Source organism: Bombyx mori, chromosome 11 (genome assembly GCF_030269925.1).
Source record: "Bombyx mori chromosome 11, ASM3026992v2".
NCBI lineage: Eukaryota > Metazoa > Arthropoda > Insecta > Lepidoptera > Bombycidae > Bombyx > Bombyx mori.
In genome coordinates this window covers 18,957,253-18,980,701 of record NC_085117.1, presented here as the reverse complement: position 1 = coordinate 18,980,701, position 23,449 = coordinate 18,957,253, and the positions used below count along the sequence as shown (strand labels likewise).

Below are 23,449 nucleotides of genomic sequence, written 5' to 3'. Positions count from 1 at the left end.
TGTATTTGGCATTGGGAAACTATGACGATACATATTTCGTCTCACGTCTGTTTCCACTCAATCTATATTTAAAAAAAAAGTCGTCGTTCGAATCTTTTGAAGGTGCGGAAAAAAAGCAGTCACCATCCACCGTAATCGCAGTAAAAGACAGAGCGAGCGTCTAGTGCTAATTATAAAATCACACGTGTACTAAAGCAGACGAGACAGGTTGTTAACACCATGTACACAAATGCCAGAACGTTCTATTTTAAAAAATGATCTTGACGACAACAATCGCGGTAACGGAACTCTGGTTTCGATTCTGTGCATTTTGCTCTTTACATACCTCCTAATACGGATCAATGCAACGTCAAACAATAGTAACTGTACAACGGATTAATGGAGTCGCTTAATTTTGCAGATGCTTTTAGATTGAACTAATTTAAATATCTGGTTTATTTTGATGCCTTTTGGCAAGACACTGTAAAATCTGCTCTTCTGAGGCCTTATTGGGTGAAAAACGCATCGCAAAGATCGAAAGTTTTGTATTCTGTCCAAAAAAGGTCTGTATACTTTTTTCGGCTCAGTTTCTTTCTCATTTTAAAAGCCATAAACAACATGATTGACTTGTATTGAAAGAGAAAATAGACAAATTCCGGGACAATCACAAAAAAGTCCATTTCACTCTGGATCAGACAGATCAGGATAAATTTGGCACAAATCATCGTCGGCCTCTCTTGGCAAATGGACAATAATGGATGTAAATATAATTAGAATGTTTATTTACATTCCGCTTACTGAATGAGGTTGAACTGATTCATCTGTACTTGGATCCGAATGTAACTAATGAATATACTAACAATACATTCTATCGTAGTTCATTTCTTCAAGTTTCAATCGATACTCACTTCTGAGGCCCGATTTTGCACCACCATATCTACGGTGACCTGCGGCTTTAGTCTCCAAGGTCAGTTGCTAAGGAAACTCGATCCTGCTCGCTCGATACCAGTTGCTTAAGATGTTCGATCTTCAAGTCCAAAATGTCCGCATTCAAAGGCATTTTGTTATGAAGGAAGTCGATATGGCCGTCAGACGTTTGAATTACATTTTTCATGAACGGTTATAAAATCTTAAGGTAATCAGTGTTTCATTTAAAAATGTATCCAATAAATTCGTTGGTCATATTTTGATAATGATATTAAATGTTCATCTCAATGCAGTGGTCATTGGTTTCAATCTCTGCATTTTCAAGAAAGTGTGACTCCAGTTTTTCGAAACCTAATTATCTAACGTAAAGTATACGAATTGATTTTGTCATTAACAGACCGACATGCTATTCTACAGCTTAAGCCATGTGGAAATATATAAGTATCTATTTCACCTAATTTACGATATAAAACCAGAATTTGGAGCCTATTCTGTTTGATTGCATAAGTACATGAGTCGTTAGAATGACTTGGGTCTAGTTAGTACCAGTTAATAATTATTTTTGGCATCTTAGGGAAGATTTGGTTGGTGCCTTCAATTTACAATCAATCATACTTCGCGAAAATCTCAAAGAAGTGTAGGAAGGTTGAGCCAGTTGAAAATAATAAATTATAATTAATAAATTTATTAATCCCATTTAAGTGGAGGCACTCCATTGCTTACATCGATGGCTTTATCTCTAAGGAAAATAATCAACGGAAATTCTCTGGGGAATTTGCAGTAACAAAACAGGCGGAAAAACATCACAATATTTACCCTACTTTACATAAGATTAAAAATATTTGATTAAACTTTATTCATGCAAAATTTATTATTAGTTATTTTCCTCTTCTAATTTACCTGTGAAAATAAAGATGTTGTAATCGAAAGTCAGTGCATCGGCGACTTTCTGGTAAAAATAACAACAATTGTTTTTTTTCTCATCAACGAAATTGATATGACATCCAGATTACATAAGAAACATCAGTGTCAGACTTGCCTAAGGTCCATTAAGGTCCATCCAACCATTTTTAGAGCTGAAGTATGGATTAGGTTGCACGTCGAACTCTATGCGTCTAGTGCTGAGGTTAATGGATCTGAGGGGACCGTATGAGCGTGTCTAGGGCGTCGATAGCTCCTGCGTGAGCAGAAGTCGAAAAGTAGTCAGCGGCGGCAACGATAAGACAGTTATTATGACGCATAGTCTTATCGAAGTACCGTTCCGACGCTGAATTCAGGTGTTTCCGGATCGTGAACGAATAAATGTATATACGCAACATAACGTCCAAGGACCAGCGTTAATTCTCAACAATCCTTCATTAGTACGGTTTAGTTTTAATTTACAGTCAAACAAATTCTAGTGAAATTAAAATAAGCTCCACATCAGCGAAAACATAAATCGCGCAACACAATTTTCGGCTCGCTCACTCGTCATTTTAGCAGCAGTGGCGTGCAATATTTTTACATCAAATTCCGTGATTAATCGCAGCCAATCACCCGATGATTTATAAGTTCAAACAGCTGGTTGTTATTTTAAAAGCAATTGTCCAGGCTCGGGCGCTGATGTTATGCGATGTGACTCATGGTACGCGCTCAGGATGCTGTGTGCGGAACCGACGAATATATTCTACTAAAAATACGCGTTGCATAGACGAAGTGCTATGTAAATTTTTTAATGGACTTGTCATAGCAAATGAGAACTGAAGAGGGAATTGATTGATTGTAATCTTTCTAAGCGTATTATAGTCCGAATTTCTATTATGAGAAGAAAAATAATGTGTTTCATATATTCAGTGCGGACAACATTACGATTACTGTTTTCGGTTTTATATCGATATGATAGATGAAAGGACTGACGATTTGTTCCTTCATCGTTGAAACAGTTCATGCACAGACAAGCCACTGTCTTTTATTATTATTGTCTAGGTGGGTAGACGAGCTCACGGCCGACCTGATGTTAAGTGATCGCCGCAGTCCATAGAGATCAACAACATCGAGGTCATCGTCCTCGTCGAACCCGTCGCTTGCGAAGAAGGGCTCGGCGAGTAAATTGACCCACAGACACAGCCCACTGAGTTTCTCGCCGAATCTTCTCAGTGGGTCGCGTTTCCGATCCGGTGGTAGATTCTGCGAAGCACGGCTCTTGCTAGGGTTCGTGTCAGCAACATCGCTAGGTTTGAGCCCCGTGAGCTCACCTACTGGCCCGGCGACGCTGATATGGTCTCTCTAGACCATCAGCTTAAGTAGGAAAAAAAACAAAAAAAGACATACGCGTGCGGACTCAGGAGGAACTTACCATCAGTAATTAAGCGCTATAGATTACAGCTATCACAAGTGCGCTATTGAGATGGTTCGACGTGTAATTAGACGAAACGAAAATGAGGTTGGTAAGAGAGTCTTAGCTATGAATGTGGCAAGATATAGAGGAAGAGGTAGACCCAAGAAGGGATGGATGGATTGCGTGAAAGACGATATGTGTAAGAGGGGAGTGAGCGAAGAAATGGTATATGATAGAGGAGTATGGAAGGAGAAAACATGTTGCGCCGTCCCCAGGTAACTGGTAGAAAGGCAGGAGAATGACGAATGACGATAGCTATCACAAGAACATCAGAGTTTTCACAATCATTTTCACGCAGTATTTCGTTGATTTCATAACACTCTTTTACATAACCACACTCAAAAACAAAAGTAAATACTACACGCTTTATTTTTTGACAACCAACACAAATGACAATAACGAAGTCATTAAACAAAGACAAAATGATGTCACTACATTAAACGCGTCAAGAGATCATCGGATTTTCGAAGAATTCCTAATCACAACGAAAAACTCCGCGAAAAATCAAACCTAAAATTCATTAGCATAATCGTAAAACAGGTTTTTAGATGTCTTCTCTGCGGATTTAGAGGAAAACGGTGCGAAAACTCTGTGTGTACCTTCAAATAAAGGTGGGTTTCGCTCGGGAACATTCTCAAAACCATACATATAATATTACTAGCTTTTGCCCGCGAGTCCGTCCGCGTTGAATAGTTACTTAGTGGCATAACGCTAACCCCCCCCACTTCATTTACGTAGAAAGTGAAAATATTTTGAAACATTCTGTATTGATGCTCCGCTTGCATTGGTATTAGCGCGATGTTATATAGCCTATAGCCTTCCTCGATAAATGGGCTATCTAACGCTGAATTTTTCAAATCGGAATTCAATATGAATATTTGTTTTTCAATCACATAAAAATCAACGCCTCAATTGTTCAGGATGTAAGGTCGCGCAAAAAAACCTTATAACCCAGATCAACAGACAAGATACTTTCATCATGATAAACGAAGTGATCCGTGCAACGTCGGGTTTAACCTGTGTCTATAAAAAAAACAATATATTCACTGGTTCGTGACTTAAAAAATAACTGGTTGTTTAAGAACCGGAAAGGGACAAACAACTCTAAAGAGTTGAATCAGTGAAACTTTAGCATCGACTTTCCTTGAATCCCTTTCTGAATTACAAATTTAATCCGGTCGTAGCCACGAGTTGCGTCTAGTAACAACATAGAATAATCACTTCGTGCAGACCGAAATGTGATCACATTGATAGTAATAGACCACTTTATATACTATAGACGGATGAGCTGACGGCCTGTCTGGTATTAGGGGGTTGTCGAACCTCATAAAACATTAGGTCAAAATAACGATTGTATTCGAGAATCAGATATTCGACGCTCCGAACAGGAACATAAGATAATTGCACGATAATAACTTGATAATGATAAAATGATGACCATTCACGGTTAAACTCAATGTTGTCATTTAATGAATGTAACTCATAAAAATATCCCATATCTCGAAAGATATTCAATGTGTCTTATTAAGTAAAAATGTATTTTTTGTGCTCTATGGATATAGTTTAGATTTTTTTTTCCTACCTAAGCTGATGGTCTAGAGAGACTATATCAGCGTAACCTTAACTAGTAGGTGAGCTCACGGGGCTCAAACCTGACGACGTTGCTAACACGAACCCTAGCAAAATCCATGCTTCGCAGAATCTACCACCGGATCGGAAACGCGACCCACTGAGAAGATCCGGCAAGAAACTCAGTCCGCTAGAATTTACTGATAACCTCTCATTGCCAACATTGCATTGCATAAGGCACATCCGACAATAAGAGGTCACCGTAGCTCACGGACATCAACAAAAATATACTGGTTGTTATTCATAATTTTATGATCTTGTTCCAAGCATTGCTTTAGAAGGTAATGTTTTTTGACTCTTGTCTTTACTTTTATATATGCAATTTATAATTATTTTAATTACGCAATTTCAAGACTCAGAAAACAAGTACCGAAATTCACCATGTAAATTTTCTGAGACATGCAACATTACGAAATTTTAAACGTTCGGATTTTTTTCAGCTTAATTATGGGACTCTGAAGTAGCTTCGTACAAGCTGAAGATAATTACTCGGCTTCAGATCCCGCGATTCAAGCTGCGCATACCGGGGATATCAAACACTGAAACAAATATATGTATGATCAAATGTTCCCAAATGTATTAATAAATTCCTGAGAGGTGTGCAGGACTTAGGTTATGCCTTTGGCGTTGCCGACGTGCATTACCAACAGTTACAATTCCGGGTGAGCTCGCCTATCTACAATAAAATATAAATAATTTTTTATTTACTTTTATTGCTTAGATGAGTGGACGAGCTCACGGCTCACCTGATGTTAAGTGGTTACCAGAGCCCATTGACATTTTTTTTTTTTATTGCCTTTGTAGTCAGACGAGCATACGGCCCACCTGATGGTGAGTGGTTACCGTCGGCCATGAACTTCAGCAATGCCAAGGGCAGAGCCAAGCCGCTGCCTATCTTCAACGTAAATACCGTCACCCAACCTTGAGACATGAGTTATAAGGTCTCACTTTTTAATAGTACAACGGCGGCTCCGCCCTACAAACCGAAACGCATTACTGCTTCACGTCAGAAATAGGTAGGCTGGCGGTACCTTCCCGTGCGGACTCACAAGACGACCACTAAAATTAAGGACTTATTTTCGAAAACATAAACATCTATTAAGAATAGCCTAGTCACATCACTACGAAATAGTTATCCTAATGGATAGACCGTCCGATGTATCCCTATCTATGTGTTCTATGTCCTGTGTTTACGACTACAACGCGTTTCAAGTGATGCGGCAATATTTCTACGCAAATATGAGTCGACTATTATCAAAGCCGGCAATCTGACTTTTGGACAATTATTGGTAAATCAGAAAAACGAATTATTGACTTTGTATTCCATTGGCAGTCACAAAACTCTTCGGAACGACATCTTAGATAAATAACAGGTTAAGTATTAACCTTTATTTAATGCAGGTTTTGAACCGTATTCTTTGAAGGAGACGATTATATTCAAATCAATCTGTATTGACATATCAATAAAAATTTTTTGTCCAAATGCACAGATTGCCACCTTTGATAATAGACGACTCATATATACACAGGACCGACTTTCCAAGATACAGAAAACCGTGTAATAAAATGAAATCTTCAAAAACATGAAAATCGGGTTATCAGTGCTGTGGTAAGACGTATTGTGAACCTATATTGGGAAAGTACTACGACTCCGCATTTTTTGCCGCATACTAGATAAGACTTGTGACAATTGAGATGTCTACTTCATTACTCAAGTCGGATGGCGACATTGACGGTGTTACGTCTATGACCTTCGATAACCATTTAACGTCAGGTGGTCCGTGGGCTTGTCTAACTAAGGGACCGTTATAGCCTCCAACAAAAATTGTGGACTCAGAAGCAATTTAAAAAGTTTAATAAAATCATCGGAACATTGATGTACAAGCAGTGCAAACAGCTAACAACGAATTAATTCACAAACATATTTAATGTATCAGTCAGTATTCATAGCATTTTATAAATAAAAATTAGTTTTTTCGTAAACAGTGTACCATATTCAACGCCAGAATCATACAAAGCACACATACATACAAAGTAATCCCGTCCGGGCCTAGCTGGAATAGCCTCTTATGCTACCAGCGAAGAGGTAGGGAAAGAAAAAACAAACTAACCACATCCAGGTTCCAAATAATAAACATATTCATCATAGGTACTTAGTCCGACCGTGGCACAGTCAAGGTCATTAACCACAAGATCGAACGAGGTGATTAAATCAAATAAATACTAGACAGGGTTCCACTCGTCTCGTTGCAAAATAACGACATAATCGAGACATCTGATCAAACTTAATTAAAATCACTCGATACCTTTTTTGTTCCGTTCGAACACCGAGTACCTCCGAAGGCTAACCTCATTCGCGAGTGACGTAGAACCCTCCTGACCGGATTGATTACTTTACCATAACTTTTGACTTTTTTTCACGTATTACCGGATTTGTATAAATTGAGAAATTCAAGGACGAAATAAATTGTTATGTAACCTTTTTGTAAGTTTAAAGTTTAAACGAAAATAATCTACTAGTCGTACTGGCCCACTACGCTGGGCATTTAAAATTAACATTATTATGTATTGTCTTTATTAATTAGGGAGTCCAACACTCATATAAATATTAGCCTATCCATTAATTACATGTATTTTCTATATAAATACCAAGTTTCAAGTCAATCGGATGCATGGTTCAGTAGTTATAACGGAACATCCGTAAAAGCCACTGCAGATTTATACATTAGTATAAATTTGTCGAGAGCATAAACGTAAAGCCATCTATCTATGGTACTTTATTCGAACACACACAATTGTATAGAAACGAATCATGTAGTTTTCTTATCTTTTTCTTGAAAGTATCCAGATCAAGACTTTAAAAACAAAAGAGTAATTTCTTGAGACCAAGTGGGTTTTATTCATAAAAATATAGGCATAAGTGTACTGCACACTAACATAGTTTACATTTTAAAGTTTATGTAATATTTTTAATGGTGGTAGGACCTTTTGTGAGTCCGCACGGGTAGATACCACCACCCTGCTTATTTCAGCCGTGAAGCAGTGATGCGTTTCGGTTTGAAGAGTGGGGCAGACGTTGTAACTATACTGAGACCTTAGAACTTATATCTCAAGGTGGGTGGCGCATTTACGTTGTAGATGTCTATGGGCTCCTGCAACCACTTAACACCAGATGGGCTGTGAACTCGTCCACTTACCTAAAAAATTTAAAAAATTTAATAGCAATGCAATCCAATCACGATCCGGTATCACTATTGCTAGTTGGAATTAAAACAACTTTTTTTTAAATGTCATCTTTATTTTCGCCGTTCCGAATATGATACAGTTTTCGTGGCCAAGGATGACGTAAAAGTTTTAATTATGTCTGTTACTAACGGAAACAGAAGTAAATATTCTATCGCTAATTATAAGAATCGATTCAATTTCGATTACCGATTCGATTCGGTATCGATTTCTTGAAAATGCTCTCACACCACCTGTCGTCCGGAAATCGAGCAGTGTAAGAAAGCTTGCCTCCAACTGTATGAAGTTTCATTACAATTGGATGGTTAATTCTAGATAGACGGAATTATAATTAATTTTAGACAAAACATTTTAACATTTTCACATACAATCCAGCTGTTTACATTCTAATCTTATCTGTATCAATCGTAATACGGAAAACGCACCCGCTGATTTAACAAAGTTACGGCGGTAGTCTTCCATTTTAAGTTTATCCAATCAAAACGGTTGATTAAGACGTACAATCTTTTAAAATTATTAATTAACATTAGCAGTACCCGTCCGCTTCGCTGGGCATTTAAAATTAACATTATTATTTCTCAGCCCCACAAAGATTCTCATCATTAACGCCCCCGCAACTGGTGTAGGGAGACCAACACTCATATAAATATTAGCCTATCCATGAAGTACATGTATTTTCTACATGGATACTAAGTTTCAAGTCAATCGAATGCATGGTTCAGTAGTTATAACGGAACATCCGTAAAAACCGCTGTAGATTTATATATTAGTATGGATATAGATTTATTTTTAAGTCACATATAAACATTTGACAGCTGACACTTGAACACACAGAACGCCAACCTTCATTACCTCCCGGCCGGTTCAGTCGTGAATACCAGCCTGACTTACTTTCACATTCATAGGAAATATGCATGGATAACTGTGATCACAGATTCGCAATCGATCCACATTCTCGACCTAATGTCACGCAGACCACACAAGAATACAATTACCGTATTATCCTGTACCGTATTTTCCCAGGCCACAGTAAGTTTACGATTTAATCTCGAGTTCATTGTTGTTATTATTAAAAATTCCGATATTTAGTTCGTTATACCGTTTTCAAAGTTTGAATATTGCATCAAATGCTGTCCGTTAATTTAAAAATATACCGCAGTTTACGTTTTTTTCTTACAAAGAAATACGTTTAATGCGCTTTTACGAGAGGTTAACTCAAATTTGTATGGAGTTGAATAGCCCACTGAGTTTCTCGCCGGACTTCCTCAGTGGGTCGCGTTTCCGATCTGACTGTAGATTCTGCGAAACACTGCTCTTGATAGGCCTGCATCATAGCCTGCCTGCATGCCTGCTTGATAGGCTTGATAGGTTAGAAACACCCCCAGGTTAAACCCTCGAGAGCTCACCTACTCACTCCGTTACGCTGGTATAGTCTCTCGAGGCTACCAGATTAGGTAAGGAAAATAAAATAAAAAAAGGAGTTGAAAAAGCGTCCCTACATTTGGCCTATGTTTGTCGCTAGGGGCGCTGTTCCAACTCTATACACACAAATTTGAGTTAACTTTTACGCCATCGAGAAGTTAAAAAACTGGTACTAGGCACACAGGTAGATCCGGGAACGCTATCCCATGTGATGAAGCCATCAGATCAGATCGAAGATCGACTCAAGCATCTGTGACGCTGTCTGTGCCGCCGAGAACCGAGCTGGATGTAGAAATATAGACCGTGGTTATATTAATAGAGGTCGTGACACTCACTATTAGGACATTGACGCGCGGAGGAGGATTCAAGATTTAGCTAGTGCTCCTTATTTTCTTGTGTAAAAATTATCTTAACGTTTGAAAGCACGAAGAGTTTCGACAGTCTTTGATCAGTAAATATAACAATTTACAGTTTACTACTTTATACGTAATACTTCTTCTCTTTTCCCTTCTGGCCGCCTCTGTTGCACCTTCTTAGGAGATTGAATATTAACCTGCAATTTCCGTTTTGTGGCCTCCACTCATATTGTTGCATCGGTATGTACCAACACAGGTTAATGACAGATCCATTGACGAGTACCACCATCCTACCAATGTCGGCAGCGAGTAACAGATATGTTTGTGTTTGAAGGCTCGGACAGAAATGATTACAGCGCAATGGACTGCGAACTTGTCTCGAAAATGGTCTACGGTATTCTCTTTATCGATATGTTATAGTAACGATGTAACAGTAAGCAGAGAAGAAAAAAAACCACCTCAACGTTATAAAAATCGGTGTGCATACCAAAGGTCCTAAATAATCGCATTGCCTGGACGCGAGTACGTCGAGTGGTCAGTTCTGGGTCTGAGGCACCGTCGGGTGGCTGGAACCACGTCTGGCCTTGGCCGAGACAACGAACTCTCAGCGGAATGCAAAGCGCCCGCGCACTTGCCGAAATTCGCCGTGTATGTGCGCAATACACAGATGCTATTATTACGAGTAATTATATAATGTTTTACTTAACATAATTTTACGTTGAATCGCTTTATTTATTTATTTTATGAAAAACGTAGCGGTGAAACTTTAAGAATAGGTTTTAACGAAACTTCCTCGAACACAGCGCGATAAGAACTAATAATATAAAATTGAAATCGACATTTCGTATTCCGCTGATTCGTTCACCAAAACATAGACGATTGCAAAAAAATGTTATGCAAGATTTTGTCTATACTTGGTATATTTTACTATATATATTTTTCTTTTATTTTTCACTAGGTTACCGCTTGCATCTCCTGCGGACTATACTTAATTGCGTAGTTCGAGATTGCGTAGCTCGACAGTGGGACGAAAAGTAGCTTACGAAGTTGTACGAAGCAGTTGCTTCAGAGGAAGAGGTAGACCTAAGAAAAAATGGATGGATTGCGTAAAAGACGATATATGTAAGACGGGAGTGAGAGAAGAAATGGTGTGTAATAGAGGAGTATGGAAAAAGAAAATATGTTGCGCCGACCCCAGGTGACTCGGAGAAGAGCAGGAGAATAATGATGATGATGATACGATTTTTGTGAAACCTTATTCATTTTTATTGCTCATTTATCGCGTGCATGAAAAATGTTTAATATTTTAGAGGTTACTACGTCGTCTGAGTTTTGAAATTAAATTTTTGATGACATTTTTAACTGGCAAGGCGCCGACTGATTTGTTGTCAGACTGGAATTCGAATATTATATTGCATCAGTGTTTCCGGATCCTGATTCATATTCTAGATCATCTTAAAGACAGCTCGGTTTAAGCATCGCTTAAAAATGCTCAACGATGTAATATTATAATGGTGAATTTGTTTTTTAATTGCTTTCAACGTCATACGAGCATACAGCCCGCCTGATGGTGGACTGTCACTGTCGGGTATTACTTATTCTAGGGACTCTAGGGATTCTAGGGACACAGCCAAGGATATATGGTTGAGAATTGTATGCGTTAACAAAATTGTAGATAGAAATTTTGTTTCACAAAACACAGAAGAGAGGCGAAGGTCTAGTCTCGAAAAACTTATTAATCCGACATTTCAAGATAGTTAATCCATAATATATAATACGAACAGTTTTTTTTTTTCTAATCTGGACAAATTAATTCACGACCCACCTAATATTAAGCGATTACAGGAAGTCGTAGGCCGCGGCTCGTGATTTATTTGGAGACATTAAATTGAGATATTTATTTCATTGAGTTTCAATGTATTGTCAACCCGAAACGCACGTTGACCGATATACTTAAGAGCAATAAAAACGGAAAAAATATATGTCATTAATTCCCAAAATGCCAACATAGTGAATTCAGTTCGATTTACCTAAACATTTAACAGGGCTTTTATGAATATTACTAAAATTATGCACTAAAAAAATGGTGCACGTGAAAGAAGTGAAACTTCTTTTTCGGCGTGTAGTATTGTGGTTTTCTTCATTTTTCATCGTTAAATCAAATTTCTCTAGAATGCTGTGTATAAGAGAAACGACCTGGTTCCGTTAAGTGGTTCGCGAGATGCTGTCTATTTTCTCACTCTCGCTCTTCCTAAATTGTATCTTTTCTCTTTAGCCGTAACGAATCTACCGCGAGTTAAATTTTACTCTCAACGCCCCTAAAGGTTTACTGGTGGTAGGACCTCTTGGGAGTCCGCACGGGTAGGTACCACCACCCCGCCTATTTTCTCCGTGAAGCAGTAATGCGTTTCGGTTCGAAGGGTGGGGTAGCCGTTGTAACTATACTGAGATCTTAGAACTTACATCTCGTGGTGGGTGGCGCATTTACGTTGTAGATGTCTATGGGCTCCAGTAACCACTTAACACCAGGTGGGCTGTGAGCTCGTCTATCCATCTAAGCAATAAATAAAAAAAATTAAGAAGTTTCACTTCAAATACTCTATAAAACTTAACATTTAATATATATTTGCGCTCACAATTGTACGTACAATTGCCGTGACACGAATGTGACGTGCCGCCGCTAATGTAAAGATTTCGAGCCTAGACGTAAATTTTGGAAAAGCCGAGATGCGTCCGCAAACAATGTCTCACGTATGAACGCAACTACCAAATATGGATTCATTTGATAAACATAATTAACCAGAATCTAAAGGTTCGACAGAGCGACACGAGTTTGGGGTAGAGATTATCAAAATTATTTACGGAATATACATTGATGAGTAGTCAGCGAATATAGAGCCATACACAGAATACAAAATATATCAGAACCGACAGACGATAAAGTAGTTTTATTATTGTAAAATATTAATGGAAAGTCTCATTCAAATAAATAAATAAACGTTCAGATTCCAATTAAATTATAAATACGAATTGGAAATGATTCAATTAACGCCCACTATCATTATATAGTAAGCTGGCGAAAAGCTATCAACGAATTTCATCCAATAAAATTTCATTTGGTTCATTGAAACGTAAACAATTATATTGCAAGATATAAACCCAATAATTAATTGTTCGCGGATTTTTTAGTTTATTTTGTATTGGCTTACGCTTATAGTCTTAGGAAGACCGATATTTTTAAATGTAATTTTTAATATTAACAGATTACCCTCGCAAACACACTCCTCCTGTGTTAGAACTAAGTAAGAAGTCTGGAAATTAAGATTCTCTGATAACAGATATATGAGTTCGAAACTTAAATAAATAACAGGTTACGATGTATTCACAGTGGAACCGCTTTTCCCGTTTCTGCTGCAAAGCGGTCGTGTGATTCAGCTTGAAGAGGAGCTCAATTCAACTCCTTGACTCAGCATTTGGACTGCTGCATTTATTTATTTATTTATTTATTTATTTATACTTTATGCACAAAACAAAACTTGTACACAGGCGGACTTAATGCCATGGGCATTCTCTTCCAGTCGACCATAGGGTGGTGCAGAGATAATGCATGGTAGGTGCATTGACAAAAAAAATAACAAACAACAACAACAAAACAAAAAAAAAGAACAAACTCAAAACAAAAATCTTCCTTAAAATAATATCTCAGTATTATAGAATACATATACTACAATTCAATATACCTATGTATAAAATAGTAAAATACATACATACACATAATTACACACAATAATATACACATGAAAATACACAATTTAGTATTATAGTTAAGAATGGCTAAAAGTAAATATATATATATATATATAATATAATAATAATAATTGAAAAATGAAATAAACTAGTTTGGAGATGATTCTTCCAGTTTTTTGTGGATGTGTTCGCGAACTTTGAGTTTAAAAGTAAAGCGATTGCTGATCATCCTGATTTCTTTGGGAAGCGAATTCCATAATATTATGGACTGTACAAAGAAAGAAGTTACATTGCAACGCCAATCGGCTCCGGTAAAAGCTTAAAGAGACGAGTCATAAACCTGTTTCTCGATCCCGGCAAAATAAAAGCAAAAATAATGTTTAAGCTAGCCTTATATTAACTGAAAATACAGGAACTGATTTTCAATTTTACCATATACAACCTAAAAGTAAACTAGAAAGGATCCATAAACATTTGCATGTTCCCTACTGTGTCCTGTCCCAATCCTGTGTTATGAAAACACGTCAAACTAAAGAAATTGGAAATTCTTGTTTATTTTAATGCGTTTGGTGCTTTCTAAAAATTCGTAATTCTATGTACTCGAAATATTGTTGGTTTATCTACAATTTCTGCTTGTACTATAGCGACAGCGACCCGTGTGAAGGTTACTCGACAACCCACGACGCAGTATTATATAATCCGTGTAGACAAACCAGAAGGGGTACTTACTCCACAGGACAAACGTCTTGCACTAAAAACACACGCACGCTTTTTTTCTCCATGCCCCAACCATGGGAATATCTTTCTAGATTTATCTTTATTTTTATTATACAGAAGACTGAAATGACTCCTCACGATTACATCTAGAACACAATTTACCTAGATTTATGTATGCGAATGTATTGTGCAGACTGTATTATTCTAGTAAGTAGATCGTAAAACTGGATTATCTAAGTGAACAGCAATGTTAGAATATTAACAAATCAAAATAATAACAACGAAGCTATATCACGTATTCTAATTACTGTTGATGTTGATGTAAAAATTCAATTCATAATTTAGGAAACTTTTGGTGGTCTATTATGCAATTTGACAGGCTACTTACTAGTATCGGTGTGAAAGACCAACGTAATCTCATCACATGAACTTATAAACATCAAAACGCGAGCCTTCAGACACGATACCGAAGTAGCCCTCTGAGTTTCTCGCCGCATCTTCTCAGTGGGTCGCGTTTCCGATCCCGTGGTAGATTCTGCGAAGCACTTCTCTTGCTAGGGCTAGTGTTAGCAAATTCTCTTAGGTTGAACGCGTGGACACATCTACTCATCCGAGCGTAGCTGGAATAAGCCCCTATACTAGGAATAGGCTACAAGCTGTGGCGGGTAGCCATTATACAACGCAAGATATTTGACAGATGTCTGAATCTCTCTTACGACATGTTCAAGATAAGCTCGCATATATACAAGTTCCGAACAACAACATTCGGACCGTCGGTCTACCGAGCAAATATCACGCGCTCGGTGGAAGATCTTCCCTTTGTCGTATATCTTTCCAAACTGGTGACCCCGACGTGATTTGAACACGCAACCTTCTGATTCCTACCTGATTCCTTCTGATGACCTACAAGCGTATTCACTTTTCGAATACTCACTTCTGTACTTGTGGCAACCCCAATTTCAAATAACGACTGTCCCACTCTTCAATCTGGCTTTGGAGGGGATGACAAAAAGTTGCACCCACAAACGTACGTAAACTGCCAGCGTCAATATAATGAAAAAATCTACTACAACGACTCACAGCAAGAATTTCGCACGAAATCCACTTCACCTGCTTGGATGTTATTTTTTGTTTGCCTATTAAACATACTATTAATTTAAAACAAGAGGATAGTGACCGCAATTTGAATGATTCACGATGACTGTTTTTTTTTTAATATCACGAACTAGGTTTTGTGTTAGGGTTAGCGCTTGTTGAATAAGTTTATTCAGAATAAATCGTGAATGAGTCTCATAAAAAAATTACTGTAGATGATTAAAATGGAAAAATGAATTATTTTTGAGTACAAAGCTGCTCCAGCCAATGAAGTAACTATAAACTATTTTGAAGTCGTCGTGGCCTAAAGGATAAGACGTCCGGTGCATTCGTATCGAGCGGTGCAACGGTGTTCGAATCTCGCTGGCGGGTACCAATTTTTCTAATGAAATACGTACTCAACAAATGTTCACGATTGACTTCCACGGTGAAGGAATAACATCGTGCAGTGAAAATCAAACCCGCAAAATTATAATTTGCGTAATTACTGGTGGTAGGACCTCTTGTGAGTCCGCACGGGTAGGTACCACCGCCCCGCCTATTTCTGCCGTGAAGCAGTAATGCGTTTCGGTTTGAAGGGTGGGGCAGCCGTTGTGACTATACTGAGACCTTAGAACTATATCTCAAGGTGTGTGGCGCATTTACGTTGTAGATGTCTATGGGCTCCAGTAACCACTTAACACCAGGTGGGCTGTGAGCTCGTCCACACATCTAAGCAATAAAAAAAAAAAAAAAAAAAAAAAAGACCTCTTGGAAGAAATACCACGTGGCTAATCTTCTCAGAGCATGATTAAATATGACCAAGAGTTATCTCATCCGCAGTAATATCTAAAGTCAAAATAGCTCTAAAAATACCCAATCACCGGTATCAGATAACTGGACTATAAGAAACGGTGAACGGCCTGAACTTTCGACATCATCTGCCAATGTGCTTTGTAAAATTATATTGCAATAAGAACCCAATCGAAAGTAGACAAACCAGACAAAGCAGACAAAGTAGTACTGTATGATCCACTAGTATAATTCCGTACTCCTTAAAATATACCCAAATCATGTACATACATTTGTAAAAAAAGCTAGAATGTCAATAGGACAATTTTGCTCTTATGTTGTTACCATTGAACCAATGACATGTCTTTAATATAATTTGTTACGCCAGAAGCCTGAATCACGCAAATAATATTTCTTATTAAGGAAGAATCTTTCTTATCTGGCTCCATCTGAAGTAGCATCTGGCTAGGTTGAGTGCTAAATCACATTTTAACTTAATGGCATCTCTTTAAAAATCTCAACCAAGTTTACGCAAATTGAAACACTGATTAGACGTCCCTAAACATACAAAGGCGTGGCACGTATGACCACTACACTCGAGTAATTACTGGTTTAGTAATTTCGTATAAGCGTGATGGGTGTTGTCCTGTTAGTTAGCCAAACGTGTATCTCTCCGCTACGAAGTTTTAATTTAAAAAGATATATAAAAATCTTCTATCATCTTAAATGAAAACTTAGTAATAAATATGCCTGCTTAGATGGGAATCTAACGGTCAAGGACCTTATATTCTATCTAGAATCATTTTTACGACTAATGGCACGCGAGTTTAAAACTACAGATACCTCAAGCTTCTACTGCTGCAATTTCCGCACATTTTGTATGTTTTGTTAGTATAGACACCCATTGCACGTCTCCATTCTAGACCCAAGGCCTAACATTCCTCAAGAGGTTTGACGTCAGACAGGGACATTGCAAGAATCAGTAGTAAAAAGTACATCAGGGCACATGTTTTACCGATTAGAAGCGAGATTTGCTGCTAAAGTCAAGAAGATAAAACATTTTAACCCAAGTGTTTTTCTCTATAAGGTGTTAAAAGAACATCTACGACCATCTTACATATTTCTACTACAAAACTATCCAATTCCGATTTGATTCCACAATAGAGGTAGGTAATTGCATTGTAATTAAGGCCTTAATTTCAGATAAGGTTATCTTGTCAACCCTTCTATGCTTTTTGGGTCATGAGTTAATTTCTGAACTTTCAAGGCAAACAAGGAACATGATGACAAGTTAGACGAGGAGAGCATCTCTTCCGTCATCTTTTCTCCGCATGATGCTGAACCATCGGTCGACCGTTCGACTCTTTAACGTAATCAATGCCTTTGACAACAAACATGTTCCTTACAACTAATACAAGCAAAATACTACTAATCTATATATATAAAAATGAATTGCTGTTCGTTAGTTTCGCTAAAACTCCAGAACGGCTGGACCGATTTGGCTAATTTTGGTCTTGAATTATTTGTGGAAGTCCAGAGAAGGTTTAAAAGGTAAATAAATATTAGAATTAAATAAAAATAACAATTTTCTTTTCCCTTTCATGTGTCCCCCGTCGGACGGATTCCTTTTGTTTGTGTTAAGTTTTTTTTTTTTTTAAACAAAAGTTTAGGTTTTTTATTTATCGATTGAGGCACTACAAAGTCTGCCGGGTCAGCTAGTAATATATAAATCTACAGTGATTTTTACGGATGTTCCGTTATAACTACTGAACCATGCATCCGATTGACTTGAAACTTGGTATCCATGTAGAAAATACATGTACTTAATGGATAGGCTAATATCTATATGAGTGTAGGACTCCCTAATAATAATAATGACAATAAATAATAATGTCAATTTTAAATACCCAGCGAAGCGGGCGAGTACGACTAGTCATATATAAATTTAAATATTTATTGTACAAAAATAATAGGGGTTAAAATATGAATTTGCCGTTTTATTGGAATAGGTACTTCGAATTGACATAGAACCTTCATGGTTTGAGATTTTTGAGTGAAGCTTTTTTCAAATAGTACCTATAAGGTTCTTCTTTTAAAAAATGTACAACTTTCGATTATCGATTTTCAGTTGTTTTTTTTTATTCAGCCTAGACAAGAAAGATGGATACTTCGAAAATTCGAGTGATTTTTGAATACGAGTTCCGACGCGGATCTAACGCTGCAGAAACAGGAGAGGGGACTGCTAATATAACGAACGCACTGTGCGTTCAATGAAAAAAAAAAACGATTTTCTATATTTTGGCAATTTCATACTTTAACCCCTAATATTATATTTTAACAAATATGAAAAAACATAAATTAAAACTCGGCGTTCATTATAGACCACACTAGAGCCACATAATGTTTGATCTGGTTTATCTCATCTTGAACCAATAGCCTCTGGCTTGAGAGACGACATTTTATACTGCTGTTGGACAAGGATTAACTCTTTTTTTTTTAAAAAACGTGATAAAATACTTCTGAAGCTTTAGTTAAACCCTGAGAACTGCAGGTTTTTTTTTAAATACAGAACTAATCACTAACTCGGACCTTTTTCATTCAAATTAAAATATGTTTAATTAAAAAAATTAATTAAAATTAAATAATGTTTTACGATGTTTTCCTCTTGTCGATGTATGTGTACTCTTGTTTCCCTAAAACAACGTATTTCGGTTTAGTTTTAATTAATTATAAATTTTCAAACTTAATCCAAAATATATTACGTTCAGAGATAGTAATTAAAAATATGTATTGAAATAACTGTTTAAATCCGTCACGGCGGAACATTTTAATATTAATACCAGAGACAACTCATCGATTTAAAAAATACAGGTACAAAAATTCACAAGATCAATTCTTTTTTTAAAACAATCGAGACGTTTAAACAATTAGACATGCAATAAAATTTTATTATTCCACCTATAAAATGGGATGGGTCAGTAATACGTGTGTGTAACGACTTTTGTATCTTTAGAAATCAGATAGAGAAAAAAACTATTTTTCGTTTTTTAAAATCATGAATGAGTATGGGTAATGTAGTTTCTTCTTGTATTTTTATTTCAGTGACAACACAAATATCGAAATCGACACAAAAAATTCAAATAGGATCAAGCCTGTATGAAACAAATTGACTTTTTGGCGGGAACGCGAGGAGTGAAGTTGTGTGATTTGTTCTATTTTGTCTATTTAGTGTTTCTTCGAGTTTAAATGTGTAATAATGGTGGTTTATTTACTGTTTAATATCTGTGAAAGTGCACAAATGTGGGAAAATGAAACAAAGCCGCTGGACGTAACTTCTCGGGATCCTCCAAAAAGTCCACTGAAAAAATCTTAGTAAATGACCACCATTTTACTGAGATTATATTTCATCCCATTTCATTTAATTTCATCCCAGTTGATTAATGTCTCAAATTAATGATCTTCATTTCATTTCACTCCATATATAATATTATTTTTCATACAAATATGAATATAAATTAAAATAAGATATAACTTAAAGGTCTCAGTTACCAGGTCATAAAATCCCTTAAAAAAAATGAAACAAATTTGTTGTTCAATGAAAGATATCTTTTTTGTAAGTTTACTGGTGGTTTTTTTTTATTTTGCTCAGGAGGAAATCGCCGGACTCCCAACCTCCACTAGGGATGGCGGGCGGGGTATGTCGGAGTCCTCTACTAGTCTAAAATCTCCTGTCACTCAACAACCCACGTCCGAACCTCGCATGAGACAGAACTCATAAAAAAGAAAAGGGGGGAGAGTGAAACGTTTAGTGCGGAGCACATCTCTCACTCACATCACCCTCTCCCTTTACTGGTGGATAGCATGTATTGTAAATCCGCATAAGTCCCTACCCTGCTTATTTCTGTTGTGAAGCAGTCACATCTCCGATTGGAAGAATGGCTGTTGTATAACTAAATATATATAAAGTCACAACATAGACTTGTCTTAGCATGCGTGACGGCATTAACATTATGATATTTATGACATCTTGTAACCATAATAATATAATAACGGGTGAACTGTGAATCTGTCCATTGCTGTAGCTCTGTTTCCTCTAACCAACTTCCAGTCACAGTATTGGCAGTCAGACATGACTACTGCAAACCTAACCATTTGGTACCACCTTCTTGCCTATTTTTGCCATTAATTCTAGTTGGAACAGAGAATACTGCGCATTTCAATGAAATTAAAAGTCCATTTTAAAATGCTGTGCGGGTCACAATTGACTCGGAACTCTGGTAGCCGTTTGGCACAAAAAATTGAGCTCATGTGTCTATCCATTAAGAAAAAAGTAATTGAGACAAACATTACAAGCAAACCATTTGATATTGGTAATATCATAATATTGCAAGGCCTGTTTCATTAAGACTATATTGAGAGGTGAAAGGCTATTTGGTTTAACCGACATTTCACTTAATACACAACATTAACTTTGTAATTCAAAGTGTGTTTTATTTTGTATTAGCATCAACAGTTCGATGTTTTAATTGAACTTCAATTAAGTTAACTCCATTCAAATAGCTGAAGAATTTGTTTCTTATGATATTTTTTCTAAATTTTAAATTTTAATTGGTTTCCTGTATCGTTGCAATAACTTCACTTAACCCACATAGCCTTTCACCCCTCTATATGTACAAGAATCATGTACTCAAAACCTAATCCGTACAGTACAATACAAACTTGACCAAATAACTAATCTCTAGAAAGAAATTATTGAATGACCTAATATGTACACTACAATTTCAATAACTCGGAAACTCTCATAGTAATGAAGTATATCTGAAGAAAAATAGTGTTGCTCTGATAAATTCACTAGTGGTTTCGTTGAATACGTTCCCTAATTGACCTTTTTCTTTAACATTACCTTGATAGTGTTTAAAATAAAAGCTTAAGTCTTAAAAAATAAAAAGTTACCATGGATGTACTTTTCAAGTTATTTTTCCAATTTATATATTAAACAAATGAATATTTGGATTCGTCTATATCATTTACGCAAAATTTCCTTTATACATAATTCACATATTTATTGAACGACCATAAATTCATTTGAATTTTCTAGGTGTGATTGTTTAAATAACAAACTTATAGGTTATGTGTGATGGAAACCTAAGCAATTGAAATATCAGTGGTATATGGTAGTTAAATTATTTGTAGTATTATTAATAACATCGGTAAGAAAAATTGTATAAATTTCTTATTTGTAACATAGTTCCTTATGTTATTCGCATGTTTTGAGGTTAGAATTGGTTTTGGTGCTCACCTGCATTGAATCGGCACTGATTATTTCAGTGGCAAATTTCTGTGCTAATTCCACACCAAGCTTAGTTTTTCCTGTCCCAGTAGCACCTAATATTATCACCATTGGAATTCGAGAAGAAATCACAGTACGCAAAGCCATTGTTTTGCTCACACGCGCGAACTTCACTATTATTATGACGTCTTAATCGGTATGAAGTGTTTCGGATTTGAAGTCGCATGAGGCAATGACATCTAAAGCCAACAGCCAACTCGGTCTGTATTAAAAATGTTAATATTATTAGTATATTTCATAATTATAATTCGTTTATTTTATAGTGTGTATCAAGAAAAAATATATATTGAATTCTTATTAATATTAAACTGTTGTTAGCAAACTTTATCAAATAAGACAATTTCATGAATGTTAACTTAAAACTCGTTTCTGTGCTGGTTGATCCTGTTATGATTATAAGACTGCATATCAGCCTTTCCTTTCTTAATAGTAATATTTCTTAGTAATAACTACCACAACATAATAAGACGCTGGTATCTTCAAGGGAACCTGGTAGGTTCTGTTAGGTTCTAAGAAGGACGCTCTTTAACTTTTCACGTATTAGGTACTTAAATATAATCAGACATACAATGGAGCATGATTCTCTGATCCGGAATAGTGAATATAGTGTATACAGTCACAATTGATATCAGAAAACATGCAGTAGAGAAAAATCACGTTATAAACAGTGAGTAGCAAACTATACTTCCCGTTTGTGCAGTTTTCTGGGAATTGACATTGAAAGAAGCTTCCCTTCGTCCCAGAACACGTCTTCCTGCTTGATCCACGTTAAATATTAACATGCTATGAGGCTCATGATTTACCCACTCTATACCTATCTACATGGCTGACATAAGCTCGTTTTAATTATGAATTCCAATTCATAATTTTTTATTAAATTGTTGAACAATGCCGCAGAACATCAAAATATTCTCTATTCTTTCATAATGAATCAGAAATCATAGGAGCTAGACCCGCATAGCACTACTTGCCATGTAGTTTGTTATATATATTTCTAGTGTAATTAATTATTGATTTTCATTCAAGATATGAAGTTGAAAGGCAGTTTGTAGTAAAAAAAACTAGTATATTTTAAAGTTATCTTAATGTGTCCATGAGATCTATCGCTCACGTGAATATTATCAGGCAATAAACTATCGATTTGAGAAGTGGTATATCAATCAGTCTCTGGATGCCACTCAGACAATCCTACTTGGGGACAAATTAAAGTGTGTGATTTACTCTAAATAATTTATTTATTTATTATTAACTTCAATATGAATACGAATCGTTTTTAGAAAGTTCATATTAAAATTTTATGTATCTAGTAGTATGTACTATGTACCCACAAACTAAAGCAAATGCAAATGTCGGACAAGCCTACGCATCACGTGAATGTGTACGGCATTCACCGGCTAATTTGTAATTGATACATCGCGCACTGGGTAAAAATTTAATTAAGATTATTCAATGGCAAATCTTTAAATGTCATTGACGCGCCATTTTTTTTATTCCTAATTCGATTACCAGTTATAATTTAATTAAGCTATTGAATATTCGGATATCGAATTTATTCATTTAACAGTTATGTACTAGTTCTGAATGACTGATGTCCTTTTTATATGTACTTATGAATTTATTCTTTGTTCCATCCATAGTGTTTTTGCGTTTTTTGTTTATTTTTGTATGTGTGTAATAGCTGTTGTATTATTTAATTGTATATTTCTGTTTTACCATTATTCCAAGAGGGAAGAAAGGAAAAGGAAATAATCGGAAAAAAATAACAAAAAAGCTTTTTTTTTAAGGCGGACCGGATAGAGCTACGGAAAACACTCGTACCCCACAGGTACATAAATC

The 23,449-nt window shown here is 36.3% G+C and overlaps 1 protein-coding gene and 1 long non-coding RNA gene across 4 annotated transcripts in view; one reads left to right on the top strand and one right to left on the bottom strand.

Moving 5' to 3' along the window:
• The window catches only part of LOC101746847 (tRNA dimethylallyltransferase), a 280,541-nt gene extending 258,787 nt beyond the window's left edge, over nucleotides 1-21,754 (bottom strand). Inside the window, exon 1 of the mRNA XM_038013943.2 lies at nucleotides 21,563-21,754. Within this exon, the coding sequence (XP_037869871.1) occupies nucleotides 21,563-21,700 (138 nt within the window). The 5' untranslated portion in view covers nucleotides 21,701-21,754. The remainder of the gene's footprint in view (nucleotides 1-21,562) is intronic.
• LOC110385388 (uncharacterized) lies at nucleotides 3,693-21,276 on the top strand. Of its 3 annotated transcripts, none has more exons than XR_002430667.3 (3): nucleotides 3,693-3,894; nucleotides 5,353-5,466; nucleotides 19,366-21,276. It is a non-coding gene; the product is annotated as an uncharacterized LOC110385388 (long non-coding RNA). The 3 variants fall into 3 exon arrangements; XR_002430664.3 differs by lacking the exon at nucleotides 19,366-21,276 and adding an exon at nucleotides 6,403-6,895; XR_009974372.1 differs by lacking the exon at nucleotides 19,366-21,276 and having other exon boundaries at nucleotides 5,353-5,481.
• Nucleotides 21,755-23,449: the final 1,695 nt, after the last annotated feature.